This window comes from Armigeres subalbatus, chromosome 2 (assembly GCF_024139115.2).
Source record: "Armigeres subalbatus isolate Guangzhou_Male chromosome 2, GZ_Asu_2, whole genome shotgun sequence".
NCBI lineage: Eukaryota > Metazoa > Arthropoda > Insecta > Diptera > Culicidae > Armigeres > Armigeres subalbatus.
This window is the reverse complement of record NC_085140.1, coordinates 437,063,641-437,083,511: the sequence shown is the minus strand read 5'-3', so window position 1 is coordinate 437,083,511 and position 19,871 is coordinate 437,063,641. Positions and strand designations below refer to the sequence as shown.

Here is a 19,871-nt window from a genome sequence, read left to right as displayed (position 1 = left end):
TGTACAAGTGTTGGAAGCCATTTATTCAATTACAAAAAATATTGGTAGTAATAGAAATAAATTTACCTGTAGGACCCACTTACCCCTTCAAACGGGGCAAGTGTTTTAGGTGGAAAGCAAATCGCGTGAATTTTCTCTGTTTGGAATACAAATTATAACATAAATCAATACTCCAAAAGAAATGTTTGTATTCAGGCTTTGTGCAGTGTTGAAAATTCGTAATAGAATGAAATTGTTTATGTATGTGTTAAATACTTAGTTATCTGAAAATCTGTAAATCTGATGCGAAGTTTGAAAATAACAAAACACAAGAGAAAACATGTTGGTCTATTGTACAATAAATACATTATTTGCACTGTAAATTGCATTTAACCATCTTAAGGGAGATAACTAACAGAGTGTAAATACACATTTGGTAATCACCTGTACAATACTTTTTAACAACGAGACCAATAATATAAAACTGCATCTGATTCAGACCCAAATGATATATGAATGTCGAAGTTAATAACTAGACAACAATCTAAAAACAGTTAAAATGGCTTAATGGGAAATGTTCTTCAGATATGTCCCATTTGCCTATGTGTGTTAAAACTCAAGGGCAAGAATAAATAGCATATTTTGGCATTAATTAATACTTTTAAATCGTTTTCAATGTCACACAATTATTTAATTGCTCAAACTATTAACTTTCCACATCAATGATAAATTTAGAAACGACCATTTTGTTGGAAATCCATTGAATCAATTGATGAATTCGTTGATAGTTCTGCTTCATCTTTCTAGAACATTATTACCACTAAAAACGATTCATCGGCAGACATAGCACCGACTTTCCCCGTGTTTTCACTTGCCGCAGGGTACCTTACCAAAAATTAATATGCAAAATACATAAGGCATAATATGCTAAGATATGTCAATACCAAACGAATAATAATTTGTGGTGCGTTTGGTATTGTAATACATAACAGAGTATCTTATGCTTGAAGTCTTGTGCATACTAATTTTTGGTATTATTCCCACTGGCGGCGCGAGCAATTGTTATTTGGTGGGGCACCGCTTGGCGCAAGAATAATAGCCATTGAAAACAATGGTGTGATTACAACGTGTGGTGCACTACCCCTGTCTTCGCCAGTAACTATTCCTTTGGTTATTTACCTTTTATGCAAAGCTAGTTCATAACAGAGTATGGTATCAATAACAGAAAGATGTTGGGGCAGTAGGGGCAATATGAACATGCGGGGCAATATGAGCCACCCTCATTTTGAGCTTATTGACAAGTTTTATCATGTGAAATTTATATAATCTTTAAAAGAATGATGCCTCATCGTAAAAACCGCATTAAAATTCAATTCGAACATGAAAATACACTTGAAAATGTAAATTTCCTCTGCATAGGCAAAATTATTATAAGATTTGAAGTTTATAAATTAGGTTCTTACACAAAACTGATTAAAATACAGGTCTAACATGCATCACAATCAAAAGATCTATTATAATTAAATATTGTGCACACATGTTTGTACTGATACAAATCTGAATTTATCATAAAACTTTTTTTTTTCAAAACCATGTCTCTATGGTAGAGGTGTGCGCCGGTCCGAAAATCAGCGGCGGCGGCGTTTGTCAGAATTTTGGTCGGCGGCGGCGGCGTTTTCGGCGTCACGCCGAAAGCCATTTTAACCGGCGGCGGCGTGAATCGGCGTGGTGATTTTTCATATAATGTTCTCGATTTTTTTTTTTTTCATTTTTTCGGGATATTTTCAAGAAATCAACGGGAGCATCTTTTCCAGAAATTTTTTTTTTCCTGAATTTTTTCCAAAATATTCATTATTGGAAATCAATTTCTTATTTTCCACAGAAACTACTTTGCAGTTCTTTGTAATTCCCAAGGAACATTGTTTGGAAAAAAATTTGCACAGTTTTCATGAAAATTTGTCCAAAATTTTGTACAAGAAATTGTTTGGAAAATTCTCAGAAAGTTTCTGTTGAGTACTCCAGAATACTCAACAAAATATTTTGTCAAACTCACACTGAACATTTTTTGGAATATCTGCGGGAGACTCTGAGAAGTTTTCCGCGGAAATCCAGAAATTTTCCGCGGGAGATTTTTCAAAATGAGGAAAAAAAATTATTTTAGTGGAAATTGTTAGGAGTTTCCATAGGGAATTCATTCTAAATGGCGCGGGATTTTTTTAAATTGCCATAGAAAATTAAGAAAATTAAAATAATTAAGGATTTCAATTTCTAGGAAGATCTTTTGAAAAAATTTCTGGATTATTTTTCAAAGAAGTTTTGTTATGGTTTTCCAAAGGAATCAAGGCGTGTCCTAGGAATTATTAGCGTAATTTTCAAAATTATTTCTGGGGGAATTTCCAAAATGAGCCCCCGAATGAATTCCTGGAGGAACTTCTAAAGATAATTCAGGAGGAATTTCCGAATGGATTCTTCAAGGATTTCTCGCTGTAGAACATGAAGGGATTTTCAAAAAAATCTAAAGGAAATTGTGAAGGATTTTTGCTAATGAAATTTTCGACGGAATTCTAAATAGATTTTCCAAAGGAATTCCTAGAAGAATTTTCAAAGGAATTTCTAAAGTTATTCTCGAACGAATTTTAAAAAAATCAAATAATTCCTCAGAAGGATTTCAAAATGAATTTATATATAGATTCCCGAAAGAATTTCGAAATCAATTACTATGGGAATTTTAAACGAATTTCCGAAGGTTCAAAGGAATTTGTAGAAGAAATGCTAAAAGAAACTCTCTAGAAATGACCTAAAAATTTCCGGAGAAGTTACTGGAGGAATTTTCTAAACAAATACCGGAAATAATCTCCTTTAGGCAGGCCTTGGAAAATTCGTTCAAAAACGAACGAATGCTTCATGTTTAGCCCACAGTGAGGTTTTAATTTCGGTGCACTGATTGATGTTCGCTCGATGACGTGCTACTTGCTGGAACAAAGGAAGATGCAAATACAAAGCATGCGATTTATGAATTGAAAGTGTGGAGTTTTGAACGTGGCTTATTCACAATCCGGGAAGTGCCAAGGAGAGAGCTTGCATTACATACCTCTCTTTTAAACATTCATTCCAACAGAAATGCGAAACTTAGTATAAGTAAGCCAAGAGAGTTAAATTCTCTGCACTAGCGGGTGTTTGTTTTCACTCTACAATCTTCCTGAGAAATTCGCCAAAAATCTTAGAATTTCTTGTGTAAATTCCATAAAAATTTCCATTAAAAGTTTCGAATAATTACTTGTGAAAATTTCAAAGTTTTTCTACAGAAATTCCACCAATTCCATCCAATTTATACAGAAATTATACCGAAAAAGAAATTATCAATGGAATTTTTGGAGGAATTCCTAGATTATTTACCGAATAGATCCTGAAAGAATTCCGGTGGAAACTTCCGGTGGAAAGTTTTCCACTGGGAGATCCTCCAGGAGTTTATCCGAATTCTTCCAGGAGTTCCACCTGCAGCTCCTCCAAGAATTGCTCCAAGATTTCCTCCGAGAATTATTAAAGTTCTATCGGCGGTTCCTAGGGGGTTCCTTTAAATTTCTCCAGAGTTTCCTCAGGGAATTCATTCTGGTTTTCTTTCTGGTATTCATTTAGGCTTCTTCAAGAATTTATATAGAAATTCCTCCAGAAGCTCCTCCGAAAATTTCTCTTGAAGGAGGAATTCTTCGGGAGGTCCTCTGATGATGATGATAATCCAGCTACATACCCCTACAAAGGTTAACCAGACGAGATTTATCTATAAGATAATTCATCTTCCAAGATTTTTTTCGTGAATTCTTCTGGTAGTTCCAATGGCAGTTCCTTCGGGGGTTCCTCTGAAAATTCTACCGGGAGTTTCTTGACAAATTCCTCCGGGAATTACTTCGAGAATTCGTCCGAGAGTTTCTCCGGGATTTCCTTCGGCAATTCATCCGGGAGTTTCTCCGGGTGTTCCTCTGAAAATTCCTCCGGGAGCTCCACCAGTAGCTCTTCCAAGAAATCTTTCAGGCTTTTTGCAGAGAATAATTTAGGCTTTCTTAAAAAAAATTAGCTGGAAATTCCTCCGATAGTTTCTTCTAGGAGTTCCTCCTGAAATTCCTCCAAGAGTTCTTACGGGAGTTCCTCCGGCAGTTCCTTCGGGAATTCCTCCGGGAGATCCACCGGCAGTTTCTACGATAATTCTCCCGGGAGTTTCACCGGGAATTCCTCCGGGTGTTACTCTGAGGAGGAACTATCAGAGTAATTGATAAGAAAATTATTTTGAGCTTTTTAGTGGAATGTCTTCACTTGTCATAAGACGAGTTAATACAATCCCATTGAATTCCACCACTTAATTGTATCTTGACAGATACGTATTTCGACCTCAACAGTAAGGCCGTCTTCAGTCGAGTCAAGTACAAGACACTGAAGACGGCCTTACTGTTGAGGTCGAAATACGTATCTGTCAAGATACAATTAAGTGGTGGAATTCAATGGGATTGTATTAACTCGTCTTATGACAAGATCAGAGTAATTTCCGGAGGAACTCCCGAAGGAATTTCCGGCGAAATTCCCGGAGAAATTCTCAGAGGATTTCTCGGAGGAACTGCCGGTGGAACTTCTGGAGGAATTTCTTGAAGAACTACAGGAAGAAATACTGGAGGAATTCCCGGAGGAACTCTCGTAAGAGCTCCCGGATGAACTCCCAAATAAACTTCCGTGAGAATTCCGGTAGGATTTCTTTGAAGAAACCTTAGAGGACCTCCCGGGGAAACTCCCAGAGAAATTCTCGGAAAAATTTTCGTAGATAAATTCCTAAGGAGAGCCTGAATGAATTCCTGAAAGAAAGCCTGAATAAATTTCCGGCGGTACTACTGGTGGAACTCCCGGAGGATTTTTCAGAGGAACAGCCGCTGGAATTCCCGGAGATTCCATTTCCCGTAAAATTCCTGCAAAATATCCTCCTGGAATTACCTGTGAAATTCCTGGAGAGATTCCCGGAGGAACTCTTGGAAAAACTCCTAGAATTCCAGGAAAAATAAAACTCCTAGAATTCCAGGAATTAATGGAGAAATTCCCAGATGAAATCCTTAAAGTATTCCCAGATGAATTGCTGAAGAAATTACCGGATGAATTCCCGGGAGTTTGTTCTGAAGAAATTCCTGGAAAAACACTTGGAAGATATCCTGGAGAAACTCTCAAATTAATTTCCGAATGAAATTCTGGAGTAAATTCCGAGTGAAATCCGGAAAGATTTCCTGAAAGATTCTGCGAAAAAAATCGCGGATAAATTCATGAAGGAATTCCTGGAGAAGTACCTAATTCCCGAAAAAAAACCGGGAAAAATTTCCGAGGGAAAACTTGGACGAATTCCTGGGGAAATTCCTTAAAAAAAATTGGCGGAATTCCTGAATGATATAATGAAGTAATTGCGATAAGAATTTCAGAATGAAATCCTAGAGGGGGAATTCCAGAAATCATTTCCAGCGAAATTCCTGAAGGAATTTAGTAAAATCTACCCAGAAATTAATAACGGAATATTTATCCAGAACAATTCCTTATTGTGTTTTCTAAAGTTTTCGTAAATAAATTTTCGAATGAATTCCCAAATCCCCAAGGATTTCAAAGAAATCCGTAACATTTTGCGAATGTATTTCCAGTACATCATAAGTTCTAAAACGCTAGTCGCGCTGTTACCAATAAAATTATGTTGGCATTTAAAATTATTTTTGCTTCAATAAGCTTAACTTGGCATATGTTATCTATCATGTACACTACAACATGATTGGTTGCATCAACAACATCGGTTTGATACTTATTGTAGCGGTTTTTTGGCTACTGTTTGAGCAGTTTTATACTTTTTCATCAACTGTATTTCCGAACGAATCTCTAAAAAAATCCTTTAAACAATTCCGATGAATGTTCTAAAAGAACACGTAAAAGAATTTACAGGAATTAAAGGAATATCCGTTCGAAGAACTAAAGAAATTCCCGAAGAAAGTCCCCAACATATTTCCGGAACAATTCTTTAAAAAGTTTACAATAGTTCCTCTAATGAAATTACATAATAAAAATCGATCGAATTTTTAAAGAAATTTTAAAAGAATATCTGAAGATAATCTCTCCAAAGTATTTTACGTAGAAAAGGAATTTCTGTATAAAATTCTAGAGGAAGTTCCGACGGAATTCCTGAGGAAAATTGCTAAGCAATTCTTAGAATGCCCTCTTTGAAGGAATTTCTGATTTCATTTCCCGGAGGAATATTTGAAGAAATGCCTGAAAGATTTTTTGATTGAATAATTAAAGAAAATTCTGGATGAACTTGCAAAAGAATTCTTGAAGGCATTTTCTTAAGATTTTTTTTAAAGTAATTTACGAGTCAGGGCCATAAAACAAAACCATACAGAAGGTGGCTGGGCTCGATTCCCGATCAGGTCTAGGGAATTATCGAGTTGGAATTTTGTCTTGGATTTCTACGGGAAGTTCTTTTATTATCTATAAGGAATTCTTCAAAAAGTTCCATGGGAAAATATTTAAAACAAGGAAGGGTCGTCGACCAAATAACTTTCGGCAAGATGGACTTCGGTCAAATGATGTGCTCGGTCAAACTACATATTCGGCCTAACAACTTTCATCCTTGTGGCTTTCGGCCAAACTACTTTCAGCCGAACGATTTCTATTTCAACGAGAAATTCTTCGGAAATTCCACTCGCAGTTTTTCTTTGTTTTTACCGGGAAATTTTCAGAATTTCAACGGTAATTTTCAAGGAAATTATTGGTGTTTTTACGAAAACTATTCTCTGGATTAATGATGTTGGGATCATTTGGGAAATTCTACGGAAATTCGATTGAATTTTCGAAATTTCCACGGAAAATTCTGCGGACTTCAAAATTGAATCGGCGTGGAAAAATATAGATCAGCGGCGAGACAAATTTTAAACGGCGGCGGCGGCGTGGCTCGGCGGCGCACACCTCTACTCTATGGGGCAATATGGGCATACCTGCACAGAGCAAGGTATCAGGCCTTAATATGCGAACAAGTTCAAATTTCAGTTGCCAAATACAAGAATATTATCATCTATGTTAGATTCATGACAGAAAAATGACCACACCGCATTACTGCGATCGGAACAGATAAAATGACCATTGATCAATTGAAATGTGACCGTTCAAACGGTGAAGAGTGGCAAATCGGTTCGGTCTACTGTTGTGCGGTTTAATAATTTGTTTTGGTATGGAATACTCTAAATTGTTGTAGGAATATCATATTCTTCCATATTATTACACTTTTCACTCCCACAAAAATGTTTTGGATGGGTGGCCCATACTGCCCCAAATGGTGACTCATATTGCCCCGTATAGTCGGGAACACACATCAAAATCAATACATTTTCAAAAGTGCATTCCAACAATTTCCAAACGCATTTTTTGCAATTCCTGATCATAATACCTGGTTTACAGTTGTCATTTGAGTGATAAAACGACCTACCTTTCCATACCAACAGAATGGGTGCTTTAATGACCATTATGCAACTCAAATGGGTTGCATAATATTCATTATAGCACTCATTTGGGTGCTATAATGAAAAACCTACATTGGGACAGTAGTTACATGACTACATTTAGCTGAATTAGTTTGGGTGAGTGTTTAAATAGTGTACTCTAAGCGTCTCGTAATAAATGAAATGGTTTGTTGGACATAACATCACAATTTTCCAAAGGCAATTGCATCCATCGCTTCATAGCTTTTCAAGCTATGCAATTTGGCACGATAAGATGGAATCTTATTGTTCTCTGCCGCAACATAATTTATTGGCATGAATGATCATGTGGAGTAAATTCGATTGTACAATTTTGGTATAGATTTATCATATGGGCTTTAATTTTTCGTCATTGCAAAAAATAGCGTGTGAAACTCGTTGCAAAACTCGATTTTTTCAGCACTCGTAGTATTTATCCAACTCGGCAAGCCTCGTTGGATAAACGTACAACTCGTGCTGAAAAAATCATCTTTTTGCAACTAGTTGCACAAACTACTATTTCATCATTCATCGGCATAATATGAAAGGTAACACTCCCTAGTATAAGTCAACTACATTTGAATGATGATTTTTCAAGCTTTTCGGCGTTTTTCGGAACGATTTCCTTAGGTGGCCCATATTGCCCCAATCACCCCTATTATTGAGTTAATTTCTCCTGCTCGTAATGGAAAACTGTATAAAAACCTACTAAAACCTTTTACAGTACTGGGCATATGTAGAATTGCTGGATTGTATAAAACCTTATAATGTTACAATACGTGTATAGTAAAGCTTTAAATTTCACATAAGCCCGTTTCTCATACAGGTCTTTTGTATAGGGTCTTATACAAATTTGTAGAAAAAATCTGACATACAGGTTTTTTGTATACAGTCTTATACAAAATTGTAGAAAAAATCTCACATCATCTGGTTTAGTCTATTAGGCTCATTAATCAAATTGGTCGGTATGCTTTGGGTAAGTGAATATCAAAAGTTCGTTCTAAGAGTGTTTCTTAAACCTTTATAATATACCTACGAAGCAAACACAAACTTTGCGTGATCGTTCTTACGTGCTACCGTGTTATCAACAGAGGAACAAATACTCAATCATTATTCCTCATACATTTCAGATTGCATGCGAAACATTCTGCTTGGACCCAGAAGAGACCCTATCGGATGCTGCATTCGCCCTGCAGAGTGAGCTTTCGGAAAATACGGTCCGCTTCGCTCCGGTCAACGAGTACGAACGGCTGGATGTGGCGCTATCGAAGTTCCACAACAAGAAAGCAACCGAGTGCACGCTGAAGCGGAAGGCATTGAATTTGCACGAAGGCGCCAACGGCAGCGAACGGTCAACGATTCTGGTGGAGATCGTGGCGGAAGGGGTGAGTTTTGATTGCGTGCGATGCCGGAGATTCAGCGTAAACACGTGCTCGGACACGAACGCCCGCGCGCGATTGGCGCTCACTTGTTGCTTCGTGCCACCCCGCACGAGAATGAGTGAATTCACTCTCCCACTCTCAGAGGCTAGTCTTTCGCGCCGCGGAGGGGTGATTGTATAACAGTTTTGGGAAAAGCGCTGTTGTAGGGTTTACGGCAGTTGACGAAAAAGAGCGGAATAGGCAATGTGACCAGTCGGCTAGCTAAATTTTAGCCCGTAGCCCGTAGGCAGAGTATAATCGGTAATGATTTAGTTTCATTGCAAATTTTTGAACACTTTTCTAGTTTAGTTGTGGACCAAAATAGAACAAGATCGCTGGTTTCCCCAGCAGTGTATTTCGGCTCGAATTATAGCAGTTTCCTGCCAATTTGAAACCGTTCGCGATGTGGTGGGTTTATCACTGCACTTAAGTTCTTTTCAAAGGGCATTGAAAAAATCAAGTTTTCACACACTTCTCCACACAAGAGCGGCCCGAAATGTTGAGCGAATGGAAATTAATCTTCACTTTTTGAAATCAGTCACTTGTTTGAAGCAAAAACTCAATATAAACTGCAATTTTTGCTCGAAAAAAACTATTGAAAACGGATCGCGGAGCGAATGTAAACACCAGCACCGGCAGCAGCAAATTAATAATTAGGGTGGTTCAAAAAATGATTTTGCTCCGCCACGCTCAGTCGAGGAGATTCATATTTTGGGTGGTGTCCGAAGGTTTGGGCTGGTTTGAATACGAGCTTACTGTGCACAGGTCTTTTCATGTTTGTAGGACAGTTGATATGGCGACGTTGAATTTTACATTATTCTTATTGTGGCACTTCGTCATTGGGCGCTGGCGAGGGGAGAGACCATATGACTGGATGAAATATTCAAGAGCTTAACTGCCGTGAATCGCATATTTGTCCCATATGAATAGGAAACCCAGCAAAGATGGGACAGATATGCGATTCACGGCAGTTAACTCCACAGACAATGCATATTAAATGGTCGTTCCAATAGTTGGTAGTCGATTTTCATCGAGGTTGCGAATCTTTAGTCATGATAATTAGGCTTCTCAGGAGGCATCAGTGAAACGTGTAATTCAACAAAATTCACTGGGGAACGATGGGATATGTGACCCACCAAAATGATTATTTTCCCTGAAATTTAAATATACACGCCGAAATTGTTGTGGAAATAACTGATTTTCCGCAAATTTATGGTAAACCCTGCACAAACTTACGAAAGAATTCCTGGAAGTATTTTCGAAGAAAATTCTAGGAAATCCAAAAATTCCCTTAGTAAAACCATACAAAATTTCCTAAGGTGTTCTTTCTAAAAATGCGCCTATAGAAATTCATTCGAACTGTTTATTAGAGAATAAAATAGTATTCGATGAAATCAGTCCGAAGGAGTTACTGAAGTTGGCTTGTTAATCAAATTTACAGAGGAATCTTTAAAGAATTTTGGAAAAAAAATCTCATGTATACTGTAGTAAATTCTGTAGGAGTTCTTTGAGGAATTTTCAATGGATTTCTTAAAGGATTGTCTAAATGAGTATTTGAAGGATTTCTCAAGGAAATTTTTTGAAGGAATTTCAAAATTTATTACACTGCGAACAGCGTCAAAAGGGAGGGTCATTTAGCATAAGGGACATTTTTTATATTTTTGCTTTTTTGTTGTTTTTTAATTGTTTTTAATGAGTAATATAGCACCGCATCGGTCGATAATAGAATGGAAAAGACGTTATTCTTTCGAAGAAAGCATACATAAGCCGGGAATAGCCACTTGCCTGGGTAAAGGCAATGGCGGATGCGATCATTTCGTTCAAATAGGTGTTTGCATTGATTGCAATGGTGTATGTGATTCCTTCTTAAAAAATAGGTGCTTGTCCGGATTAAAGCAAAGGTGGATGTGATCCTTTCTTTAAAAATAGACGTTTGCCAGGATTAAAGCAATGGTGGGTATAATCCCTTCTTTAAAAGAAGGCGCTTGCCTGGATTAAGGCAATGGTAAATGTGATCCCCTCTTTTAACGCAGACGCTTGCTTGGATTAGGACAATGGTGGATGTGACCCCTTCTTTAAAAGTAGGCGTTTTCCGGGATTAATCAAATGGAATATGTGATTACTTCTTTGAAAATAGCCGTTTACCAGGACAGAAGCAATAGTGGATATAATCCCTTTTCAAAGTTAGGTGATCGCCTGGATAAAGGCTATGGTGGATTTAATTCCTTCTTTAACCTTTTGTCTGTGCTCTGGGGTCAATATGACCCCAGGCCACTTTGAGTGGCTGCCATTTTTTAAATTTTCAACCGATTCTCCTAATTTTTGGTAGTTTGGTAAAACTCGCCGAGATCTGTCTCCTGGGTGCAAATTCACTTCAAAAATCTTGAAAATATTCGCTACAGTGTACTTTTTTCAAAAAACTTACGTTGTCTGTGCTCTGGGGTCAAATTGACCCCAAATTGAAATGCTATAACTTTTTTAATGCTTGGCCAATTTTGGATTTTTGGGGCTGTTTCGAAAGATAATTTAATCATCTTTCAGGTCGTTATTAAAGATTGACTATAGGTGGGCGGGTACATCGCGGGGAGGGGTATTCGTAAAAAGGGTACAAAAATAGTGATTTTTCATGCTTATTTTACTTATATCTGAAAGTCCTACCCATTTTAAACTGCACCTTTTCAAACAGGTTATGCAGGAAGGCGTATGCTTTGAGGCTTTGATATGAGGCATTGATTAGTTTAGAGCTTGGTCGCTAGGTGGCGGAACATTTGAATTCATTAATTTAGACTACTCAAGTAATTCCGATATATGGAATTTTCCTCATTGTTAATATTCTTATCGCACAAATTTGAAATTTGTAAAGATGACCTCTTTAATAAAGTTCGTCTGGTGGGAATGGACTATCATGTGACGGAATGAATAATTAGGAAATTTACAAATAGGCGGCGCTAGCGGACTTGCAATATTCTTGCATATATGAAATATTGCTTTAGCTTGAGATCGCTCATACCTACACTCAAGTTGTATTGTTCAGGATGTCTAGCACTACAAAGCGGTGCTCAATATAATGAGTACGTCTTCCAATTTTTGAATTTGTGCGATAAGAATATTTACACTGAGGAGAATTCTATATATCGGAATATCTTAAGTAGTCCAAAATAATGAATTCAAATATACCACCACCTGGCGGCCGAGTTCTAAACTTATCAACGCTTCATGCCAGAGCACATGCCTTCCTGCATAACCTTTCTAAAAAAGGTGCAGTTCAAAATGGGTAGGATTTTCGGGTATAAGTAAAATAATCATGAAAAATCACTGGTTTTATACCCTTGTTCACTAAAACCCCTCCCCGCGATGTACCCGCCCACCAATAGTCAATCTTTGACCTGACCTGACCTGACGACCTGAAAGATGATTAATTTATCTTTCGAAACAGCCCCAAAAATCCAAAATTGGCCAAACATTAAAAAAGTTATAGCAATTTCAATTTGGGGTCAATTTGACCCCAGAGCACAGACAACGTAAGTTTTTTTGAGCACAGACAGAAGGTTAAAAGTAGGCGCTTGCCCGGATAAATGCAATTCTGGATGTGATCCCTTTTTTAAAAATAAGCGTTTGCCACAAATGAAGCGATGGAAGATGTACCCAAGTAACCACCAAGCATTAATTATTGCAACTAATCAATCACAAATCAGCATATCAAATGCTAATGGCATTAGATCAGTTTTACCGATGTAAAGATGCATTTATTCATCAACTGTCAGGCAACGGTACACTTCTTCAGCATTACGAATGTAGCGATACATTACTTATGCTTTATTTCAACATGTCAAAGTAATTAGGCATTATTCCAGTCGTAAAAGGGCCTTTTCCCACTTTAAGCCAACTTTAATTGCTGTATTATTTGCAAACATATATAGTTAGGGTAAATCACTACTTGGGCCTATGGACCCCATTCCCGGCTCACTGCACAGAAAGCTAATGATTTATACTGTTTAGTAGCCGTAGGTTTATGATTGATCATTTTAAAAAAGTCTCCTATTTATCTCGCACAATACTCAATATTTTTCAACCATTTATTTCACTCCTAATCGATCCAATTATAGAAAATAAAAATGTAGATTTCAAACTTTTGCTCTTCGCTGCAATACCACTGAGCCGGAGTGATTCTTTCCACTTTTACAAAACGGTATCATCAAATAAACACCTACCTGAAAATCGTCACAGTGCTCGATACAACCATTGCTTCAGGCTGTTTATCACCACACAATAATGCTAAACTCACGCACTTCAATCTTTTGTAATTGTTCGTATCACTAGATTTTATATAAACATATTGGAATACATTTAAAAATGTATCTTCAAACCGAACAAAAAATCACCTCGGCCCAAGAACTTCTAGCTGTACAGTGCTGCCAAAAGGCCATAAGTCTTATTTTAGTATGAAGATAATCCTTCATCGTTAATAGGAAAACTGTCTAATACGTTGACGCTATCATGTTATTTATAATTCTCTCGATTTCAAAAGGTGGAAAAGATATTGTTTTAAGTGTTTGGAAGAAATTTGGATGAGTAAATATATCTTCTCAACCAAATAAAAATGATTATGAATAATACCATCTGGCATCTTGTTGTCGTGGAACGTGCATATTTTTGTTTACGTCGCATTTTCTACCGTCCGGAGAGAGAGAATGAGAGTAAGATGTTGAGAGATTGAGTAAAATATTGCGTATGCCGAGGAGATTTGGGGTATGCCGGATAAGCAATCGCCTAGGACTGAAATGAGTGCTGCACCATGTTAATTTAAATCAAATAAAAGCTTTTTCAAGCGGTGTTTAGCAAGAATAACTATTTTTGAAGCAGAGGTGAACCCCATCGCAATATTACACGGCCCACAAAATTCAGAAAAGTTGCCCCTAGTCATAAATATCAATTAAATAATGCAGTCGTGCGCATGTTAGGCCGGGAATGGGGTGAGAAACCCTACTTGGGTAATTCCAAGATGAATACACAGCTAGGTGTTTCAATGTGCTCAGTTTATGGACGAGAAGAAGGCGGGGCCGGCGGGGGTGAAAAATTCATTTTCGGTGCAAAACATAAACAAACCGGCTGGCTCTCCCATACTAAAATCCAAGATGGCTGAATCGTGAATTTGGCAGATTGGAACACCTAGTGGTGTATTCATCTTGGGTAATTCCTTCTTTAAAAGCAGGCGCTGGCCCCGATAAAAGCAATGGTGGATATTATCCCATCTTAAAAAATATGTATGCGTTTGTCGGAGCAAGCGCCTTCTTTAAAAAAATGGATCATATCCATCCACCATTTCTAGCAAACGCCTGTTTTCAAAGAATGGATCGCATCCACTGTTCGAAACACAGTTCTTTTCAGCGTAATGCTTCAAGCTGCAATTGATACATTTTTTTCAAACTTCCATTTACTTCCGCTATATTCACTTATGTATCAACCAGATACGTATTTCGTTTTCTACTTGAAAACGTCTTCAGTTAAGTCGATAACAAAACACTGAAGAAGTTTTCAAGTAGAAAACGAAATACGTATCTGGTTGATACATAAGTGAATATAGCGGAAGTAAATGGAAGTTTGAAAAATTTTTAACCTTGTAACATTTTCCCCTAAGACGCTCAATATTAATTATTTCACTGCAATTGATATTTATTCAAAGTATATCATTTTTTAAGGAGGTAATCTACTTACAAATTCAGTGCCTCTAGTTTCTATTGCTCCTCGAACAAATTCACTTTTAGGTTAGACAAATAATAATTCCCTATAGGTAATAAGAAATAATTGTATATAATGTATATAATGCAATAGTTTTAAGTAATCCTTACCAAAGATCTTATTTATGTTTAAATAAAGCAAAATTGAATGAATTAGCACTGATAAATTAAATTTGTTCCAGGTCACGTTGCACCATAGCCAGTAAACACATTTCCTTTTATGTTTTGATATCAGTTTCGGTTTCTGACGGTTTCTTTTTCTGGTTTCTTTTCCCATAGCGGCAGACTTCAGCTCATTTGGTACGAAAGGGTTGCCAGTAGGAACATCCACCATTGCCTTAATTCGGAGAAGGGATCACTTCTTTGAAAATAGGCGTTTGCTAGAAATGGAGCAATGGTGGATGTGATCCATTTTTTTTTAAAGAAGGCGCTTGCTCCGTTTAAGACCTTTGCCTTGTTATGTTATTGTAGATGTTATTCCTTCTATTTAATGCAAGATTCGAGATGAATTTTGAACCAGCCTAATATTCTAGACGAACGGTATGCGCCAATTGAATAGAGATCTTTATGCCTCTCACTGCTATCGAGCCAATAGAGTTTTGTAGGTAGGGACACGGCAGGTATTTTCGTCTGTTCGTCATAGTCTCGAAAACCAATAGAAGAGACGTTTTTTTTGTAAAACTCATACGTACCAAATCGTGGGCTCAGGAGAAACGTCTGCTATAGTGGAGTTCTAGCAAATGTACGTTGCTTTCGTTGGTTTTAGCCCCTACGACGATGGACGGAAATACCTGCCGTGTCCCTACACCTTCTTTATAAGTATGTGTTTGCCCGTGCCCGTTTTTGAATATGAAAATTGTGGATATGATTCCTTCTTTAGAAATTGACGTGTTGCCTAGACTTTTGTTTGGTTTCAGACAAATATGAATGTATTTTTTTATGAGTAGTATCCATTTTTCAGAAAATTGTCTAATATCTATATACATAAAAATGAATTTCTGTCTGTCTGTGCCTTATAGACTCGGAAACTACTGAACCGATCGACGTGAAAATTTGGATGTAGAGGTTTTTGGGGCCGGGGAAGGTTCTTAACACTCCTCCGACCGTGCCTCCCAAACAGTCGGAACGCTATTTTCAAATCGCTATATCTCAGCCGTTAATGAACCGATTTGAACAATTCAGGGACTCACAAATTTTCCCGTCCATCAAGATTTGTCTGAGATGTTGAGACCTCCGATCGGACCAAAAATGACCTCTGTGGACCTCCAAACGTCGGAGCAAGTCGTGATTTTCATACAAATTGCGTGGTTGGTGCTCACCAGCTTGATGTTCATGCTAACATTAGTAAGATATTTCGAAATCCGTGAGATTTAGAAAGTTGCCGTCTTCTACAATTTTGTTCAGGAGGCCAAAACAATACTGTCGCTGATTATATTATTTCGGAACTCGTCCGCTTGGCGGCGCTAGTGTATATATGAATGCCCTTTGAGTCAAATATTTTGGAATCCATAAAATCTAGAAAGCTTCCTTATTCTACAATTTTGTTCAGGAGGCCACAACCATACTGTCGCAGATCATATTATTTAGGAACTCGTTCGCTTGGCGGCGCTAGTTTATATGAGAAAGATCGTTGGGTCAAATATTTCGGAATCCGTAAGATTTAGAAAGCTGTCGTCTTTTACAATTTTGTTCAGGAGGCCAAAACCATACTGTTGCAGGTCATATTATTTCGGAACTCGTCCCCTTAGCGGCGCTAGTGTATATGAGAAAGATCGCTGGGTCAAATATTTCGAAATCTGTAAGATTTAGAAAGCTGTCGTCTTCTACAATCTTGTTCAGGAGTGTAAAACCATACTGTCGAGGATCATATTGTCTCGGAACTCGTCCGCCTGGCGGCGCTAGTGTATATGGGAATGCCCGTTGAGTCAAATATTTCGGAATCCGTAAGATTTACAAAGCTGTCGTCTTCTACAATTTTGTTCAGGAGGCACCAACCATACTGTCGCTGATTATATTATTTCGGAACTCGTCCGCTTGGCGGCGCTAGTGTATATGAGAATACTCGTTGGTTCAAATATTTTGGAATTCGCAAGATTCAAAAAGCTGTCGTCTTTTACAATTTTGTTCAGGAGGCCAAAACCATACTGTCGCACAGGTTGTCCTACGCTCAGGGAAAAAAATCTGCTCTTTGGTTTTACTCCATCTGAACGATTTTATAGTCATAACTGAGTAAGTTTAACTAATAGAGAGATATTTGAATTTTCTAAATGTTATAGCAAACTGTCAAAAAAATTCACACCAGGAATTCCTCCGGAAGTTCCTCGAAGAGTTCCTTCGGAAGTTCCCCCAGGAATTCCTCCAAAAGTTCCTTCAGGAATTCCTCCAGAAGAACCTTCAGAAATTCCTCCAGGAATTCCTCCGGAAGTTCCTCCAGGAATTCCTCCGGAAGTTCCTCCAGGAATTCCTCCGGAAGTTCCTCCAGGAATTCCTCCGGAAGTTCCTCCAGGAATTCCTCCGGAAGTTCCTCCAGGAATTCCTCCGGAAGTTCCTCCAGGAATTCCTCCGGAAGTTCCTCCAGGAATTCCTCCGGAAGTTCCTCCAGGAATTCCTCCGGAAGTTCCTCCAGGAATTCCTCCGAAAGTTCCTCCAGGAATTGCTCCGCAAATTCCTCCAGGAACTCCTCCGAAAGTTTCTCCAGGAATTCCTCCGGAAGTCCCTCCAGGAATTTCTCCGGAAGTCCCTCCAGGAATTCCTCCGGAAGTCCCTCCAGGAATTCCTCCGGAAGTCCCTCCAGGAATTCCTCCGGAAGTCCCTCCAGGAATTCCTCCGGAAGTTCCTCCAGGAATTCCTCCGGAAGTTCCTCCAGGAATCCCTCCGGAAGTTCCTCCAGGAATTCCTCCGGAAGTTCCTCCAGGAATTCCTTCGGAAGTTCCTCCAGGAATTCCTTCGGAAGTTCCTCCAGGAATTCCTTCGGAAGTTCCTCCAGGAATTCCTTCGGAAGTTCCTCCAGGAATTCCTTCGGAAGTTCCTCCAGGAATTCCTTCGGAAGTTCCTCCAGGAATTCCTTCGGAAGTTCCTCCAGGAATTCCTTCGGAAGTTCCTCCAGGAATTCCTTCGGAAGTTCCTCCAGGAATTCCTCCGGAAGTTCCTCCAGGAATTCCTCCGGAAGTTCCTCCAGGAATTCCTCCGGAAGTTCCTCCAGGAATTCCTCCGGAAGTTCTTCCAGGAATTCCTCCGGAAGTTCCTCCAGGAATTCCTCCGGAAGTTCCTCCAGGAATTCCTCCGGAAGTTCCTCCAGGAATTCCTCCGGAAGTTCCTCCAGGAATTCCTCCGGAAGTTCCTCCAGGAATTCCTCCGGAAGTTCCTCCAGGAATTCCTCCGGAAGTTCCTCCAGGAATTCCTCCGGAAGTTCCTCCAGGAATTCCTTCGGAAGTTCCTCCAGGAATTCCTTCGGAAGTTCCTCCAGGAATTCCTTCGGAAGTTCCTCCAGGAATTCCTTCGGAAGTTCCTCCAGGAATTCCTCCGGAAGTTCCTCCAGGAATTCCTCCGGAAGTTCCTCCAGGAATTCCTCCGGCAGTTCCTCCAGGAATTCCTCCGGAAGTTCCTCCAGGAATTCCTCCGGAAGTTCCTCCAGGAATTCCTCCGGAAGTTCCTCCAGGAATTCCTCCGGAAGTTCCTCCAGGAATTCCTCCGGAAGTTCCTCCAGGAATTCCTCCGGAAGTTCCTCCAGGAATTCCTCCGGAAGTTCCTCCAGGAATTCTTCCGGAAGTTCCTCCAGGAATTCCTCCGGAAGTTCCTCCAGGAATTCCTCCGGAAGTTCCTCCAGGAATTCCTCCGGAAGTTCCTCCAGGAATTCCTCCGGAAGTTCCTCCAGGAATTCCTCCGGAAGTTCCTCCAGGAATTTCTCCGGAAGTTCCTCCAGAAATTCCTCCGGAAGTTCCTCCAGAAATTCCTCCGGAAGTTCCTCCAGAAATTCCTCCGGAAGTTCCTCCAGGAATTCCTCCGGAAGTTCCTCCAGGAATTCCTCCGGAAGTTCCTCCAGGAATTCCTCCGGAAGTTCCTCCAGGAATTCCTCCGGAAGTTCCTCCAGGAATTCCTCCGGAAGTTCCTCCAGGAATTCCTCCGGAAGTTCCTCCAGGAATTCCTCCGGAAGTTCCTCCAGGAATTCCTCCGGAAGTTCCTCCAGGAATTCCTCCGGAAATTCCTCCAGGAATTCCCCCGGAAGTTCCTCCAGGAATTCCTCCGGAAGTTCCTCCAGGAATTCCTCCGGAAGTTCCTCCAGAAATTCCTCCGGAAGTTCCTCCAGAAATTCCTCCGGAAGTTCCTCCAGGAATTCCTCCGGAAGTTCCTCCAGGAATTCCTCCGGAAGTTCCTCCAGGAATTCCTCCGGAAGTTCCTCCAGGAATTCCTCCGGAAGTTCCTCCAGGAATTCCTCCGGAAGTTCCTCCAGGAATTCCTCCGGAAGTTCCTCCAGGAATTCCTCCGGAAGTTCCTCCAGGAATTCCTCCGGAAGTTCCTCCAGGAATTCCTCCGGAAGTTCCTCCAGGAATTCCTCCGAAAGTTCCTCCAGGAATTCCTCCGGAAGTTCCTCCGGAAGTTCCTCCAGGAATTCCTCCGGAAGTTCCTCCGTCCTTCATCCAGTAATTCCTTCAAAAGCTCACCCAGGAATTCTCCAGAAGTTCATCAAGAAATTCCTCTGGAAGTGGTGTGGCGCGGCAGCTACAGGTCTAGTCCAGTTTTGACCTACTGAACATATTGAGCAAATTTCAACTTTCTAAGTTTCACGGATCCCAAAATATCAAACCCAATGAGTATTCCCATATACACTAGCTCCGTGTAGCGATGCTGGAGCTTGGACGGATGCAGCTGTCGCTGCCAGTCGCTTGTGCAGCTGTAGCGGTGGGAGTATTGGAATCGCACGACGGCGAGCCGGGATGGCTGGAAAGTTCGCCTCGTTGATTACAGGAACACGGTTCTTCTTCGGAATGGTCCTGGTGGAAGCCTTCTTCCGGATTTCCAGGAACTTGGCTCGCTTTGGGCAGCCCTTTGTGGTGACCCGATGTTTATCGCCACAGTTGGCGCACTTGGGATCGGCCACCTCCATTTTGTGGCACTCGTCAGTCGGATGGGGTTCGCCACACTTGTTGCAGCGCGGCTTCATGCGGCAGTTCCTGGTGCCGTGCCCGAAATTGAAGCAGTTGGTACATTGCGTG

The 19,871-nt window shown here is 39.8% G+C and overlaps 1 protein-coding gene across 3 annotated transcripts in view; it reads left to right on the top strand.

Annotated features, from left to right (window-relative positions):
- The window catches only part of LOC134213609 (nitric oxide synthase), a 398,640-nt gene that overhangs the window by 356,027 nt on the left and 22,742 nt on the right, over nucleotides 1-19,871 (top strand). For all 3 annotated transcript variants that reach the window (XM_062692837.1, XM_062692835.1, XM_062692836.1), the window contains one exon: nucleotides 8,630-8,884. In XM_062692837.1, coding sequence (XP_062548821.1) covers nucleotides 8,630-8,884 — 255 coding nt within the window. The remainder of the gene's footprint in view (nucleotides 1-8,629; nucleotides 8,885-19,871) is intronic.